General features: G+C 33.1%; 2 protein-coding genes across 2 annotated transcripts; one reads left to right on the top strand and one right to left on the bottom strand.

Moving 5' to 3' along the window:
- Positions 1 to 24: 24 nt before the first annotated feature.
- Prp6 (pre-mRNA processing factor 6) lies at positions 25 to 10,428 on the bottom strand. Its single transcript, XM_088230486.1, has 18 exons — positions 10,217 to 10,428; positions 10,073 to 10,132; positions 8,072 to 8,195; positions 7,734 to 7,864; positions 7,238 to 7,497; positions 6,408 to 6,472; positions 6,119 to 6,314; positions 5,626 to 5,819; positions 4,173 to 4,443; positions 3,611 to 3,747; positions 3,395 to 3,472; positions 3,056 to 3,272; positions 2,379 to 2,542; positions 2,113 to 2,289; positions 1,825 to 1,958; positions 1,440 to 1,590; positions 1,245 to 1,355; positions 25 to 869 (listed from the first exon to the last, which is right to left on the bottom strand). The coding sequence occupies exons 1-18, from the start codon at positions 10,309 to 10,311 to the stop codon at positions 645 to 647; spliced, it is 2,790 nt and encodes a 929-aa protein (XP_088086612.1). The 5' UTR covers positions 10,312 to 10,428; the 3' UTR covers positions 25 to 644.
- Positions 10,429 to 13,180: 2,752 nt separating this feature from the next.
- On the top strand, positions 13,181 to 14,290 carry LOC148285053 (pre-mRNA-splicing factor Syf2). Its single transcript, XM_088230466.1, has one exon. It carries the CDS (start codon positions 13,363 to 13,365, stop codon positions 14,059 to 14,061), a length of 699 nt encoding a protein of 232 aa, XP_088086592.1. The 5' UTR covers positions 13,181 to 13,362; the 3' UTR covers positions 14,062 to 14,290.
- Positions 14,291 to 14,526: the final 236 nt, after the last annotated feature.

Here is a 14,526-nt window from a genome sequence, read left to right as displayed (position 1 = left end):
CAATAATAATAATAATATAACGGGTTTATTGAAACTTATATTTTTATTTACATTATTTTATCAAAACAAAACTCATACTTTATTTTTTAGGAAAAATGATTACAGAAAATAAACTATATTAATTTTTGCTACTTACTATTGTGCTTGTAACACAATAGTATTCAGTACAAATACAAATACAAGTTACAAATATTCAGTAAGTAATAAAAAAAACACACAATGAAGATTTAATTTAATATTCACATTTTACATTTAGAATTGAATTAAAGTAATTGTACTTTCAGTAATATAAGATCACGCTGCAGCCTAAAAATTTATAAGTAGGTTTGAAAATTAATTGATCCTCATTTTTACTTGTTTGAGTTGATATGATGAAAATTCTAAAGCTATGTAAAATACATATGAAATTAGCAACTTGAAATTCTTCGATAGCCAATTAATTTTGGTGATCACTAAACAGCTTACATTACAAAATGATTCTCCTAGTAACGTCAAAGGTCTCCAATTAATATGAACATAACTAAACTGTCCAGCTATTGTGAATTATTTTTTCAGACTAAACATTTCCTTGATAAAACAATCTGTATACTCCCACGCCGAGAGATAACCACCTTAATGTCAATACACCGCAGTTTGAATTCTGTTTACGTAGGAACTGTTAGATCTTTTGCTACTAGTAATAATACTTGTTCAGTATTGAGACACCAGTTGGTAATGTTTTTAGAAATTTTGCACCACTGTTCTCCGTGATGAGGTTCTGCTGTTTTACATCGTGTCTTCACATCTTCTTGCTGGGCATCAGATCCGTGCATTAACTCAAACTTGTAAAAGTAAGCCCAGGCATCTCCAAAGTCGGGATCTATTTTTACCTGAAATATTAAAAAAATTAGAAAATACTGACACCAAAACTGGATAAATTAGCATTAATTATATTCTATGGTATTTAAAATAAAAGAAATAGTGTTTAATTTTATGTTATTACAATTTATTTATCATGTTTTACGTTCACTGTTTGTCCTAATTTAAGACAGGACAAAAGTCAAAAGACAAAAGAATTTGAATACATAGTAAATCAAATTTTGTATTTTTAGCAACCAATATTACTTAGAATAAAGGAGAAAGTTATATTACACTTATAAATTTACCTGTGTTTGTGAAGTTTAGAATCAATCAATATACTCAAATTCTAGTTAACCAATCCTACACTGGGCTACAACTTAACTTGAATATGGTTTAATACTTACTGTCCTATTGAACCAATCTCGACATTTTTGGTGTTTTCTTTCACACCAGAAAAGTTTGGATACTGCGAGTAGTACATGAGCATCGTGTTCACATTTCTTGAGCGCATCAACCTAAAGAAATATGGCATTATAATTTTAGAAAAGTATAATAATGGAATCATATATCTTACATAGTTTTTAAATCATTTTACTTACACTTTTGGTTTTTCTCTGTGGTCTGGCTTCTAAGAAAATAGCCTCAGCCCAAAGCAACCCGGAGTTTGGACAATCTTGAAGGGCTCGCGCCATCAAAGTATTTGCTATTTCAAGATGCTTGCCCCGAATTTCAACACGAATGGCTTCTAACCTAAAAATGTATGTAAATATTTTATAACTGCACTGTTTAATAAGATAAATTAGAATTTCATAATCAAAATGCAAAGTTCAAAATATTTACATGTAAAGAGTGAACAAAAAATAAAGTGAAATAAGATTTTGGAGGATATATGGGTCAATGGTGTAAAATGAGATTAATTATACCTTGCTGGCTGATAATTGCTCTTATAAAATAATCAATAAAAAAATCATGAATTCCTCTTACCATATTTCAGGAACCTTCGGATTTTTTAGTCTTGCCTTTTCCAGGATTGACCGTGTTTTGGTAATAAAGCCACGTTTTTCTTCTAGCGCTGATAGGAGGGTCCACAGTGGAATAGAATTTGGGTTTTGTTTTATCTATTAGAATAAACATAAAAAATTATAAAATAAATCATAAACAAATCAAGATTTAATTCACCACTGTAATTGGGCCTCCTGGCCTGTTGTGGTGCAGAAAAAAGTAACAATATAACAAAAGATTATGTATAAATGATTGAAAAAATATAGTTACCCCTGTATTGTATGAATTATATGCGTTATCTAACTGTTTGAGCTGTTCTTCTATCTGTCCCTTCATCATGACTAGCTTTGGGAAATCTGGATAGACTTTGATAGCTTCACCCAGAAGCTCAAGAGACACGTCCAAATTATTGAGTGCCCACTCTAGTTTGGCTGATTTCATCATAACCTAGAGCAAAAAATACAATAAAAAAAAACTCTCCAAAGCAAATGTACTATGTACATTCTTTTAAAAAATATTAAATTTTCGGGACTTACTCTAGGAGTAGGAGCTGAAGCTCTGGCCTTGGCCAATAACCTCCTGGCTCTATCATACTCCTGGTTTTCACTCTCCAGTTTGACAGCTGCTAACCAGATCTCTTCAGAATTAGGGTTGGCCTGGAAGGCCAGAGACAATATTCCTCGTGCAGCAGGCACATCCCCTGTACATTAAAAATGTAAACTGTACATGATGATACAAAAGCAGTTGCCATTAAGAATATGTAAGTACTAAACTATAAATAATAAGTATTTTGCACAATATTCATACATGTTAATTGAATTTTTTGCACCACACAGGCCAGTAGGTCCGAGGTCCAGTGGTGGATTACAGCACAAAACATGCAGGCTTGAAAAAAATCCTATTTTAATTTCTTTGTGTTCTCACAGGGAATCGAACCCAAAACCTTCCGAGTGAGTCAAGCGTCTTAGCCATTACACCGCGGAGGCCTATAAGCACCAGATAGATACAATATATATTCTAGATAATATAGATGAGCAAATAAAACCAAAGCAATCTTGTAGATGCAGAATATATCCAAACATGTATTCCAATCCTATTTATTATCAATTTGGTTGTAAATTTTTTTGAGTTATTTAAAAAAAAAATTATATTAGTTTTGAAAAAATTACATATTGATATTACAAATGTAAAATTGTACATTATAATTTCCTACCTGCCATCCACTTGGATTTGGCACCCATGAGCCAGAGGACCTCAGACTTGGGACAATGAGCAACAGCGCGCTGTAGGAGCGCTTCCAGCGAGGGTCGGGAGCCATGGGAGCGCTCCAGGTGAGCAGCGCGCAGCCAGATAGACTTCTTGGAGGGGAACACGCTCAGGGCATGGCCGTACACTGCACGAGCACATTCCACCGCCCCTTGGGTCGTGCACTGAAGTCATAATAATCAGACCAACATTAAATTGTATCAGCGATTACAATCATCAACAAAATATATTTGAAATGAAATGTAGATGAATGCAGAAGCCTAGCATACAAATAAAAACTACTCACATGTTCTGCATCTTCCATCCATGTATGTTTTTGATCTTCTGTTTCAACTCCATGTCCTATTATTGAGCGAACGATAACCTAAAATATTAAAAATACTAAATAAGCTATGCAAAAAAATAAAGAATCAAAACAGAAAATCTATTTTCAAAGATACATAAAACATTTTCCACTGATACCAATGACTTGATGAAACTGATTTAAAAAAAAAAACATTACCTGACAGGTCATTGTAGCTCCAGATTTTTCTGCTTCCATAGCTTCTTTGAACCAATGTTCTCTGTTTATTTCAACACCATTGGAACTTAATGAACTTATAGCACGATCAATGATTTTCTCCACCATATTATTGTTTCCTGCAAACAAATTTTATATCAACATAAATACCTAATTTGAAGACAAATTGAATATATGACAGCATAAAAAAAAATGCAAGGTGAAATAATTATGGTAACTATTGATAAAAAGATGATGTGTATCTCTATACATATGGATATGTTTTTAAGAAGGATGGAATTCTTTACAAAGCTAAGGATGAGGAATAAGCTAAAATTATTTATGCACTGTGTACATCTGCTATTCTGCTCTTATTTTAAAAACTATCTATCATAAAAAACTGCCCTTTCTCAAAACTTTTTTGTTTCTATCTCAATAAAAAATCTCTTCAATATCTGTGTCAAAAATGTATATTTTTAGCATGATAAATGTCAATACAACTACATAAATATATGAAAATGAAGCGAGGAATTTTGTTCAACCATCTTTGTGATAAAGTTCTTACCATTAGCTTCTTCTAATTTAGCAGCTGTAACCCAAATTTGGCGGTCGGTGGGTATATTCTCTCTCGCTTTATTGAGCACCTTTCTAGCGTTCTCGTATGTTTCCAGTCGTGCCAAGGCCAACCACAGCTCCACACTAGTGGGGCAACATTCTACTGCTCTCGATAGCAAGATTTTTGCATCTTCAGGGTTTTCTAGTTCCACTGCAGCTTTCCATAACCGCACAGAGTTTGGTATATGTTCTAGAGCCTTACGATACACTCTTCGTTTCGACTAAAACACGAATATAAAATCTATTAAATTAAATAATGATATATATCATCATCATTCCCTTTCCGCACCGAATGCTACATAGAGCACTGCATTCGCAGCGTAGCTTGATCTTTTTTGTCACATGCAGGTAAGATGATCAGTCTTACGCTTTAGGTGCCAGTCCAGGGACTACGAAGAATTCTAGTGTAAAAACACCCTTTTAAAATAAATATATATATATATTTTTTAAAGGGAATAATCCGCTAAGCCTCTATTTTAGAGGCTTGTCAGCAGGTGGAAAAGAGGAGATATGGAAGGAGGTAGTGAAAAATTCACCACAACACCCAGACCAATTGAGAAGAAAATCTTTCATGGAATTTTTTTCTTGCAACTGGCGGGAATCGAACCCGCGATGCCAGTTTCACAGTCGGCCGTCTAACCAACTGCGCCACGACGCCTGTCAAACCATTTCAACCATGTCAGGAATCGAACCCGAAACCTCTTGCATGGTAGGCAAATGCGCTGACCATTACACCACGAGGTGGACAATACATATATTTAAAAAAATTAAGATAAATTTGATGTTTAAATATGTTCTCTATAAAAACGAATACTTTGTACAATGGAATTTTACAGATATGATAAAGCTGTGAGCAATGCAATAATAGTTGATGCAATATTAATAAAAATCTATTTCATTGTGGCTAAATAATTATGAAACATCATTTTAAGATTTAAAGTGGTATTATAAATGGAACTACTGTGGTTCAATACCAGCTTCAATTTTATTATTACTTACTTAATTTTACACAATTTTACCTTCGCTCTTTTAGAAGTATATACTCCGGTTAAAATAACTTTAATGTGTTGAGTTGGTGTCATTATTTTGTAGAACTCCATGTTCGAATTTTAATATTTTTAAAAAAAACACTGATTTGAGTCTGCTAATTTTATTTCTTCTTAAATTTATTTTTAAAATTGAATTATTATTTTTTATTTTTTTAAGTAGACAATCCTTTGCCTTATTAGGGCATTTTCAAATTAATGTATTTATATATTAAGATTTTATTGTGTATATTAAAATTGGCTGAAGTGCAAATTTGCAATCTTAGCATTGCTAATGATATACATACTTTGTTGATTATGAAATTGTGTAGCTTTTGCTATTGTATACTATTTATAAACAGATGTTTTGTGACTAACCTTAGTCTCCACCTCTAGATCAGCAGCCTTGATCCATATGCGTACACTGGTGGGAGCGTGACGGGCAGCCTGCGCTATAACTGCTCGAGCCGTATCTCGTGGTTGTAGGCGAGCAGCTTCCAACCACAACTCTTCACTGCTCGGATTTACCTCACAACCTTTCATAATTAGATTACGAGCAGATTGGACTTTTCCTAAAAATTACCATAATCAATATAACGTACCATACAACAAATTTAGAAAATGTAAATTAAAACTAGTCGCTTGGAAATATACTAAATATTGACAAAAAGTAATATAATTCAATTAAAATATTTGAAAAAAGGTGCACGAACAAAGCAAAACCACATAAATTTCCATTTCCTGCTGATTTTTTACATATTTCATCTTTTTAATATACAAATATTGTTGTAGAAGTGATACCATAATTATTATTGTGTATTGATTGTGGAGTGATTAAAATAATAATATTTATTTCTGATTCAAGCAATACCTGTAACTTCTTCCAAACGAGCACTAGCAATCCAAGCGGGGGGATGATTAGGATTAGTTTCCCGTACTGACTTCAATAGGAGTCTGGCTTTCTTTATGTCATTAATGTCACCTCCGTATGTTGGAATCATGGACTGTAAGTCGGTCAAATAGCCTTTGGGATCTACAACTGTTTGACCAGTTACTGAATCAGATACCTGTTAAAAATGAGAAAGTAATTTTAACAAAATACACAAAAATGTAATTCTTAAAAAAGCAAAAGAAATGTAAAATTAAACACATTTTTTTACCTGAGATAATTTCACATTCATTAATGTATTTCTCGCTTGGCCTATTTTACGAAGATCCATGTCCCCTGAAATAAAGATACAATTGTATCAATCAAATATTAAAATAAACTGAGAGATCTATGACCAAAACAATAAGTACTAATTAGGTATGTATGTAGTGATACAGAACGTTCGATATACAATTTTATATTGTGCTGCCTTGAGCAGCTTTTGTGGCTGGTTATTGCTGGTTGGTATTGACATATGAATGTAATACTAAGTCAAACATAAAAAAGCAATTTAAGAAATAACCTGGCCAGGAAAATTAATTTTCATAAAAGCAAAGGATTTCTAAAATGTGAATATAGTACTTACATATTTTACTGAGCCTTGGATTATAAAAAGTTTTCGACTAAGGTTGATTTTTTTTAGATTTAAAAAATATGACTTCTAAATTTGTTAAAATTTGAATTCTCTCAGATCATTTTCAACAGTACACTAAATTATAATAAAAAAGTCTTACATGGTTTTTTTTTTCAATTTTTATAAAAATTTTTCAACAGTGACCGTTTTTTGTTAAGACTCACATCTAAAATTTTACAAATAAAAGTGAAACTAAAAATATTTTATTTTTTATTATGTAGAGAACTCAATTGAGCACAGTAAATTTCAAAGTTGTGTGAATATTTTATTACTCCCTTATTAAAGCCTTTTCTGTTGCATACGATAAAAGTTTATCAGTTTTTGGGAGATTTGTGGAGATGCTTTTCCAGTTTGGATACATCGATTGGAATGTTTCTCCAAATAAATATGATTTGCCAGGTGGAAGATACCAGCACTTAATAAAATACCTGTAGGTGTGAGCATCCCCGGAGTCAGCACACCGGGGGTCATGGAAGCCAGACCAGAGGAAGGGTCCAGGCTGCCGGAGGTGTCTCCCCCGAGGTTGCGGGACAACACACTGTCAGGGAGAGGGGTGAACTTCTCAGCGCGAGGATTCCTCTGCTTTCTGTTACGAGCATCACCCACTTCAGGAATAGAAGCCCACTCGTCTTCGGATACAGTAACTAACTCTCGCTTTAGATCTGAGAATTGCTGTTGAATTTTCGGCCTGTGAATTAAATAATTTTTATTAAAACACGTAATGAAGATCCTTCCGTTTGTCAATGAGTCGTATTGAATCTAAATCATCTGTATTTATTTCTACTGAATATAGGTAGTCAATTTTAAGTGTGTACAACAGTAATGTTTAAGTGCACTCAGACATTTTAAATATTACTTCATTGGGATATTTATATGGCATTAACTAAAAAAACTTAGGATTTATTGTGTTAGAAAATTATTTACCTTTCCTGGCGGTATCTTTCCAAATCTTCTTTAAGACGTTTCTCTCTATATTCCTTGCGTTTTTCATCCATACGCTTGTCAATAGCCTCATATATAGCATCCGCTTCTGCATCATCTTTGTCATAGGGATCCTAAAAATAAAAAAGTACTGAAATGAGTTTGGTTTCCAAAGAAAAGTTCATAAAAAAATATGTTCAAAACATATTCTTCTTAAACATGTTCTTAAACAAATTAGTTACTTAATCAATTTTATTTACACTCTTCTTCTTTTCGACTTACTAAAAAAAAGGAGTTTTCTTTTTAGTTGGGATTTTTTTATATTTAAATAAAATTATTACCTTTGAAAACAAAGAGCCGCTATATCCAGAAAATTCATCATAATTTGAGTCATTCAAGTCTTCATCATCATCTTCTTCGTCATTCTTTTTGCGCTTTATTGGAGGTGGAGCATGTCTATCATCACTGGACATATAAAAATAACTCTTAAGTAATAATATAAGTATATGCTCACTATTGATTGTTTTCACTGAAAATTTAATCTGTATTTAAGTAAACATAAGTTGCCACTTTACACACTGTGTAACATTCACCATTCTGCCTATATTTGAACATCTATATTCCTTCAATTTTTTCATCTGTTGATGTTTGTGAAGTTAAAGAGCTGAAACCTTTATTTATGCGGATGAGATTCATCCAATTGAATTATTTCACCTACATACTAGGCAACGCCTGAAAATATTATTTTTTCAATTTCTATACTTCTTCATGGACCAGGTAATTTATCAACAATATTTTGAGTTTGTCCAAATTTTTGTAGACAAGAACTGGATTCAACTCCCTGGGGACCTGTCAATGGCTGGTTTAATATGGTCATAAGCCCTGTAGATGCCTAGACTTCTATATAACCTTCTCTTAAATGTTCTTCATCTCTGTTGTAATATGTTAATATAAACAGCTCCCCAGGGAGTTGAATCTAGTTCTTGTCTACAAAAATTTGGACAAACTCAAAATATTGTTAAACATAAGTTGTTTGAATAAGTAAATTGTTGATAGGAGCAACACATCGTATTTTGTCCATCACAGGGCAAAATTGGGTTATGACAGATTTTTGTTACAAAAGTGACAAGCGACCTCCGGCCACCTCTTGGAGGCCTCTGTGACAAGATTTGGATAAGAATAGTCAATTGGAAGGATTTGGGCGAGTTGCAATTTTATGAGGGATACTCAATATTCATCAGAATTACAGTTGTAATGAAAGTAATGAAGAGAAATATCGATGCAACTCCTTAGATTAAGGGACCGGACTTGATCAAATTGACTTTTTTTTTTAATTCGGGGGTATTTAACTTGAAATATCAAATGTTGTATTTTATGTTAGGTATAACACTTTATATTTATATTTTTACCATAACATATCTTTTTCAGAATAAAATACACATTTTCTTAAAAGTGGTTTAATCAAAATGCATTTTGTCACCATTAAGTCGCATCAAAATGCATTTTGTTCATGTGGTCGCCCCAAAAAATGTTTTATTAACAACACTTTTTAAATTATTTCCTAAAATAAAAGTTATATAATCTGTCTATTTAATTCTATACCATTTTAAAGGTATTTGGGGTATTATGTAGAAATAAACTTAGTTTAATATAGCCTAAATAATAAAATCTCAGTTTTTTTCCGTTTTAAAAGAAAAATACTAATGTGGACAAAATAAGGTTTGACGTGTTGCTCCTCAAATTATGTTTGAAGTGGAATTAAGACAATTTTTATGCAGCAAGGACTATGAATGTCGTTTAGGTATATTTATTCACAGTGGATTGCAATTTTGAGACAGTCAACCGGGTTATAGTCCCATTGTAGTGTTGGAAACTCACGGTACTATTACAACACGATTCCCATTTTTCCAGCACAAGTTATTTATGACTTTTAAGAAATGTTCTGAAAATTGAAATATTTGGGTAAATAACGAGAACTCAAATATTTATTTTTCTTCACTTAAAAAAAATAATCTTGAGCTATGGGTTGTATACACAGACATTGAACTAAGCACATTAATATAATATTGATTGCTGCAATCATTTACAGTATAGCAACATAAAATCCTTACACAATGATTAATTTAATAAACTGATGGACAGAATGGTACAATTTGCCATAAGAGGTCGAAGCACTTTACACCGGTTGATCAAAGTTAGCTATTGCTTCTCGACAGTTTGAGCAGTCCATGTATAACCAACCCAATACCGTCATAGAAAGGGGAGAATAAATAGGAAAGAAGGAAAATGAATAAATAAAGGCTGGACATCACTTAAATAATAAGAAAACATATGACACTTACGAAACATCATTGGCATCTCGCGCAGGTCCTATATCAGATCGAGTTGTAAATCCAGTAGCACTGAAAATAAAATTTAGTTTGTGATTTACAGATCAATGTTTGAATTGTAAAATACTCTAAAACAAGATTTATTTCAAAACTTACCCCCTTCCAACTCCGGCAACATAGCCAAGGGGCGCCGGAATTCCGAGGAAGTGTTTTTTATTGCGGTTAACAAATGCTTGAGGAGGAACCGACATCGTTTAAATTCAATTCATCAACAATAAAAAATTAAAGGAATCAAAACATTTACGAAAATGCTGCTTTTTATCGAATAAAACGTCAAACTGACAACATTGACAATACACATTACCAAATGGCAGTAGACAATAATAAAATAGAAATAGGTACCTACCACAAATTAATTGTATTTTTTAAATCTCGGTGAGGGTCAATAAAGTATTGTTTACATGTGGAAAATGGACGAGTCCTGGGACAAAACTATATTAGATTATCCATGTGTAAACGGCCTTTTACATGTGGATAATAAAATAAATAATGACAATTTGTGAACAGTCTCGACCGCGCAGAATGTAACGCTGGGACAAAACGAAACTTCGGCCGCAGTTCACACGTGAGAGCTGCGAAAATAAATGCACTACGCCGTTTGTTACGAGCGAGTTACGTTAATTCTTATTATTGATTTTATTCCAAGATGTATTGGAATTGTTAAAAGATGAACTAAATAAAAAGGTTTTTTGCAAACATTTTGGTAGTGGGGGTAAGAAATAATTGATCCGCGGATAAGGCCTGCCCGCCTAGATAGCAGTGAAACTTGGTACAAACTTGATTTAAGATGAATAAGGAAAATTTGACGCGACAAGTTTTTATCAAAAGTTGTTGGAATATTGTTATGACAAATTTGAAGAGACAAGTTTTGACAAAACTTGATGGAATCTTGCTATGTCAAGAATGGTATTTCAGAATCCGAAAGTCATATAGTGATGATCAACACATTGCCAAATACATAAAAATATGGAGAGAATTCCTTTTTTTATTTTTTTTATTTAAACTGTTATATTTAATCCCAGGACTTTTCTACTAGACGGATTTTTTTTGGCACCACAACAGGCCGTGAGGCCCAATTTCAGTGATGAATTACAGCACGGTACGCCCAGCCTTAAGAAAATCACATTTAGGTTTTGTGTTCTCACCAGGAATCTAACCCAGAACCTTCCATGTGTGAGCCAACCGCTACATCGCGGAGGCTGCCGAATTAAATTAGTGCATGACAAATATCCAAAAAAGTGGTTAATTCCAAACAACATTCAGATTGGCAATACTATCAAAGTCATAGAAAAATTATATATTTCACCGTTTTTGTCCGTGGGTTACATGTCATTTATAATGCGCGGATAAGGATGGTAAGATATCTGTAGTCTGTGATGCGCGGTTCTTTAATTACGCATCTATCATTGGACGTTTTTCCGGTGATTTTAAAACTTTTAATATTGTCGAAGTGTTAATATTCAGTTTAAAGGATAAACTATTGATATGCTACTGAGGAAAAAACATTAAAAATGAGTTTTTGGTAGCACTGTCACTCGACAAAACCGTTTTGTCAAGAGTTCTTTAAAAGTAAGTATGATATTAATATCTCATCCACTGCATAATGCTTACAATAGTTTAAACTGATTAATTATTAAATATCACAAACATTATACTATTATTGAATTGAATTGATTGAATTATGTTTTATTTACAGAACGAAAGGGCTGTTGATAATATATCGATATAATAAACCAATACTTTAACCCCAGAGACTCTTTTACTTCACAAAAGTTAACAGATGGAAGAGTTGAGGAAATGAAGATGTTTAAACATAAGCAGAACGCTTAATATTACACAATTTGTAAAGTGGCCACTTCAACCAGCCAATGACAGTACATAAGCCCAGTAAATACCTAGACTTCCATATTTCCTTCCCAAAATGTTTTCCCTCCGTTGCAACAAATTTTGATTCGAATATCGGATACTTTTAACCATGAGAAATCCCGCTAGTCGAAAAGCTAGTAAGTTATAAAACAGTTTTATTTATTTGTTTCAGAGTTGAGAGACAAAAGAATGCACCGGACTCTGATCTCCAGTCAATTGACATGAATTATTTGTCATCACATCATCTGACTTTCTTGGCAAAAATAGCCCATAATTTTTATTATTTATTCAAAATAAATATACTGAGTAATAATAACAAGATATTTTATTTAATATTAATATTTTTAAGAAGCTTCGTGGTTTTTGGTTTGTGTTTTTTTTGTTTCGTTTTTTTTGTTTAATTTTTTTTTTCTCAATTTTTTTGTTTTTTTTTGTTTGTTTTTTTGGTTTTTTGTTTGTTTTTTTTTTGTTTTTTTTTGCTAAATAAATCCAAACATCATGCAAGTTTGTTGGATAAGGTAACTAGGAAGTTTGCTTTAAACTTGCCTCAAGTTTACAGAGTTGCAATCTCAAACTTGAGTCAATCTTGAACTCTTGATACTTCAAACTTGATACAAGCTTGAGGCAAGTTTAAACTGCTATCTGGGCGTCTATTTTGATAGCAATGGTTGACTATTGGGACAAAACAATATTGTATTGCCCACGAATTTGATTCCCTGAGTGCCTAAAAAAAAAAAGAATCCTCCCTATGCTCTTATCCCGAGAACAAAACCTGCATGAAAACTCTATTTCTTATTTCTTTATCAGATGGTGCTGCGTTGGTTTGGACATGTAGAGTGAATGGACAACGAAAGAACGGCTAAAAGGATCTACGATGCGAATGTTGATGGATGCAAAAAACGAGGAAGGCTGAGAAAGACATGGCACGATCAAGTGCCATCAGAAACTTATAGATGGACTTGTCAAAAGTAGGAATAATCAGTGTGCGTGCATGAGAAGATGCATGAATGTAAAGGAAGCGAGGTCTGTATGCAAATATAGAGTGATATGGCGTTCTATCATCTCTGTCTACCCCTACGGGGAAATGGCGTGATTGTTTGTTTGAAAATTTGAAACTCTACACTGGCTAGAACATCCAGTTGGGAGGTGAAAAAGCCAATAAAAAACTAAGAAGAAGAAGAAGCGTCTGTATTAGATAGAAATTTGTATTTGCAGACAAGACAAATTGCAAATTTAATGTGAGTCAGTATGAATTAAATGTCAAATTGTCAGTATTGATTGTTTTGGTTTGGTTTGAGACAATTAATAGAATATAGTGAATAACGAATACTCTAATATTAACGTTATAGTAATTATTTTAAATCGTTCAATTCACGATGGGCGACGCTGAACCTCAAACTTCGAATGCAAAGTCTTTCGCAGAAAAACAAGCAGAACGCATGAAAAGATTAAAGACTCTACATTCAGCTAGAAATGAAGCCCGTAACCATAACCACCAAGAAGTAGTCGCTGAGGATGCGCGGAACAAATTGCCATCCAACCACGAATCGCTTAAACGGCAAGCTGAATGGTTATTACTAGATCAGAAGTCAAGAGAGGAGGCAAAATCAATGGGAGTGAACTATGATCAGGCTAAATTGCTCGAAATTTCAGCACTCGATGCTGAGAGAATAGAACGAAAGAAAAAGAAGAAAAACCCCGACGAAGGTTTCTCTACGTACGAACAAGCAACAATTAGGCAGTATAACCGTTTGGTAAAAAACATGGGGGCACCTAATTTTGATCAGTATGAACGAGAAAAGCAGAAATTAGGTGATGCGTTTTACGGCGGACCGAATGTTATCCTGCAAGGAACACATAAAGACAAGAAGGAGGCAGTAGATAAGTTGGTAGAGGATGTGGAGCAACAGATCGCTCGGAGGCAGAAGTATTCCCGGAGGAGGACGCACAATGATGATTCGGACATAGATTACATCAATGAAAGGAATGCCAAGTTCAATAAAAAACTTGAAAGATTCTATGGTGAACATACTATTGAGATTAAGCAAAATTTGGAAAGAGGAACAGCTATATAATCATTTATTTGACTATTTTTTACATTACTACTTAAGTATGAACACTACTCTCGTAATTATGGATAAATTATTTTGTATTCTGTAAATCCGGACTTTTTTATATGTATGTTGATAACATACAGCGGTTTTATCTAATCTAAATATGAAAAAAATATATTAACAATGGGTGATGCATATAATGTAAATAAAATAATTTGTAAGAATAAAGAATTGATTTATTGGGGAGAAATTAATTATTTGATGGTCACACGGTAGTACCATATTTTGCGGACAATAAAATGCGCACTAATTTTTGGTTGAATTTTCTGAGTAAAAAAGTGCGTCTTGCGGTCTGAAAAATACAGTAAGTATAAATTTGTCATTGTTGACAATGAATTCAAAGAATATATTTACTGGCCTGTCATATAAGTGCTTTGCAGTTGATAGACAACAACAACAACAAACCATCATGCTGTTTTCCCGTAA

The sequence above is a fragment of the Micrasema longulum genome, unplaced genomic scaffold, assembly GCF_059751315.1.
Source record: "Micrasema longulum isolate JH-2025_06_02 unplaced genomic scaffold, ASM5975131v1 h1tg000066l, whole genome shotgun sequence".
Lineage (NCBI taxonomy): Eukaryota > Metazoa > Arthropoda > Insecta > Trichoptera > Brachycentridae > Micrasema > Micrasema longulum.
This window is presented reverse-complemented; position numbering and strand designations above follow the sequence as displayed.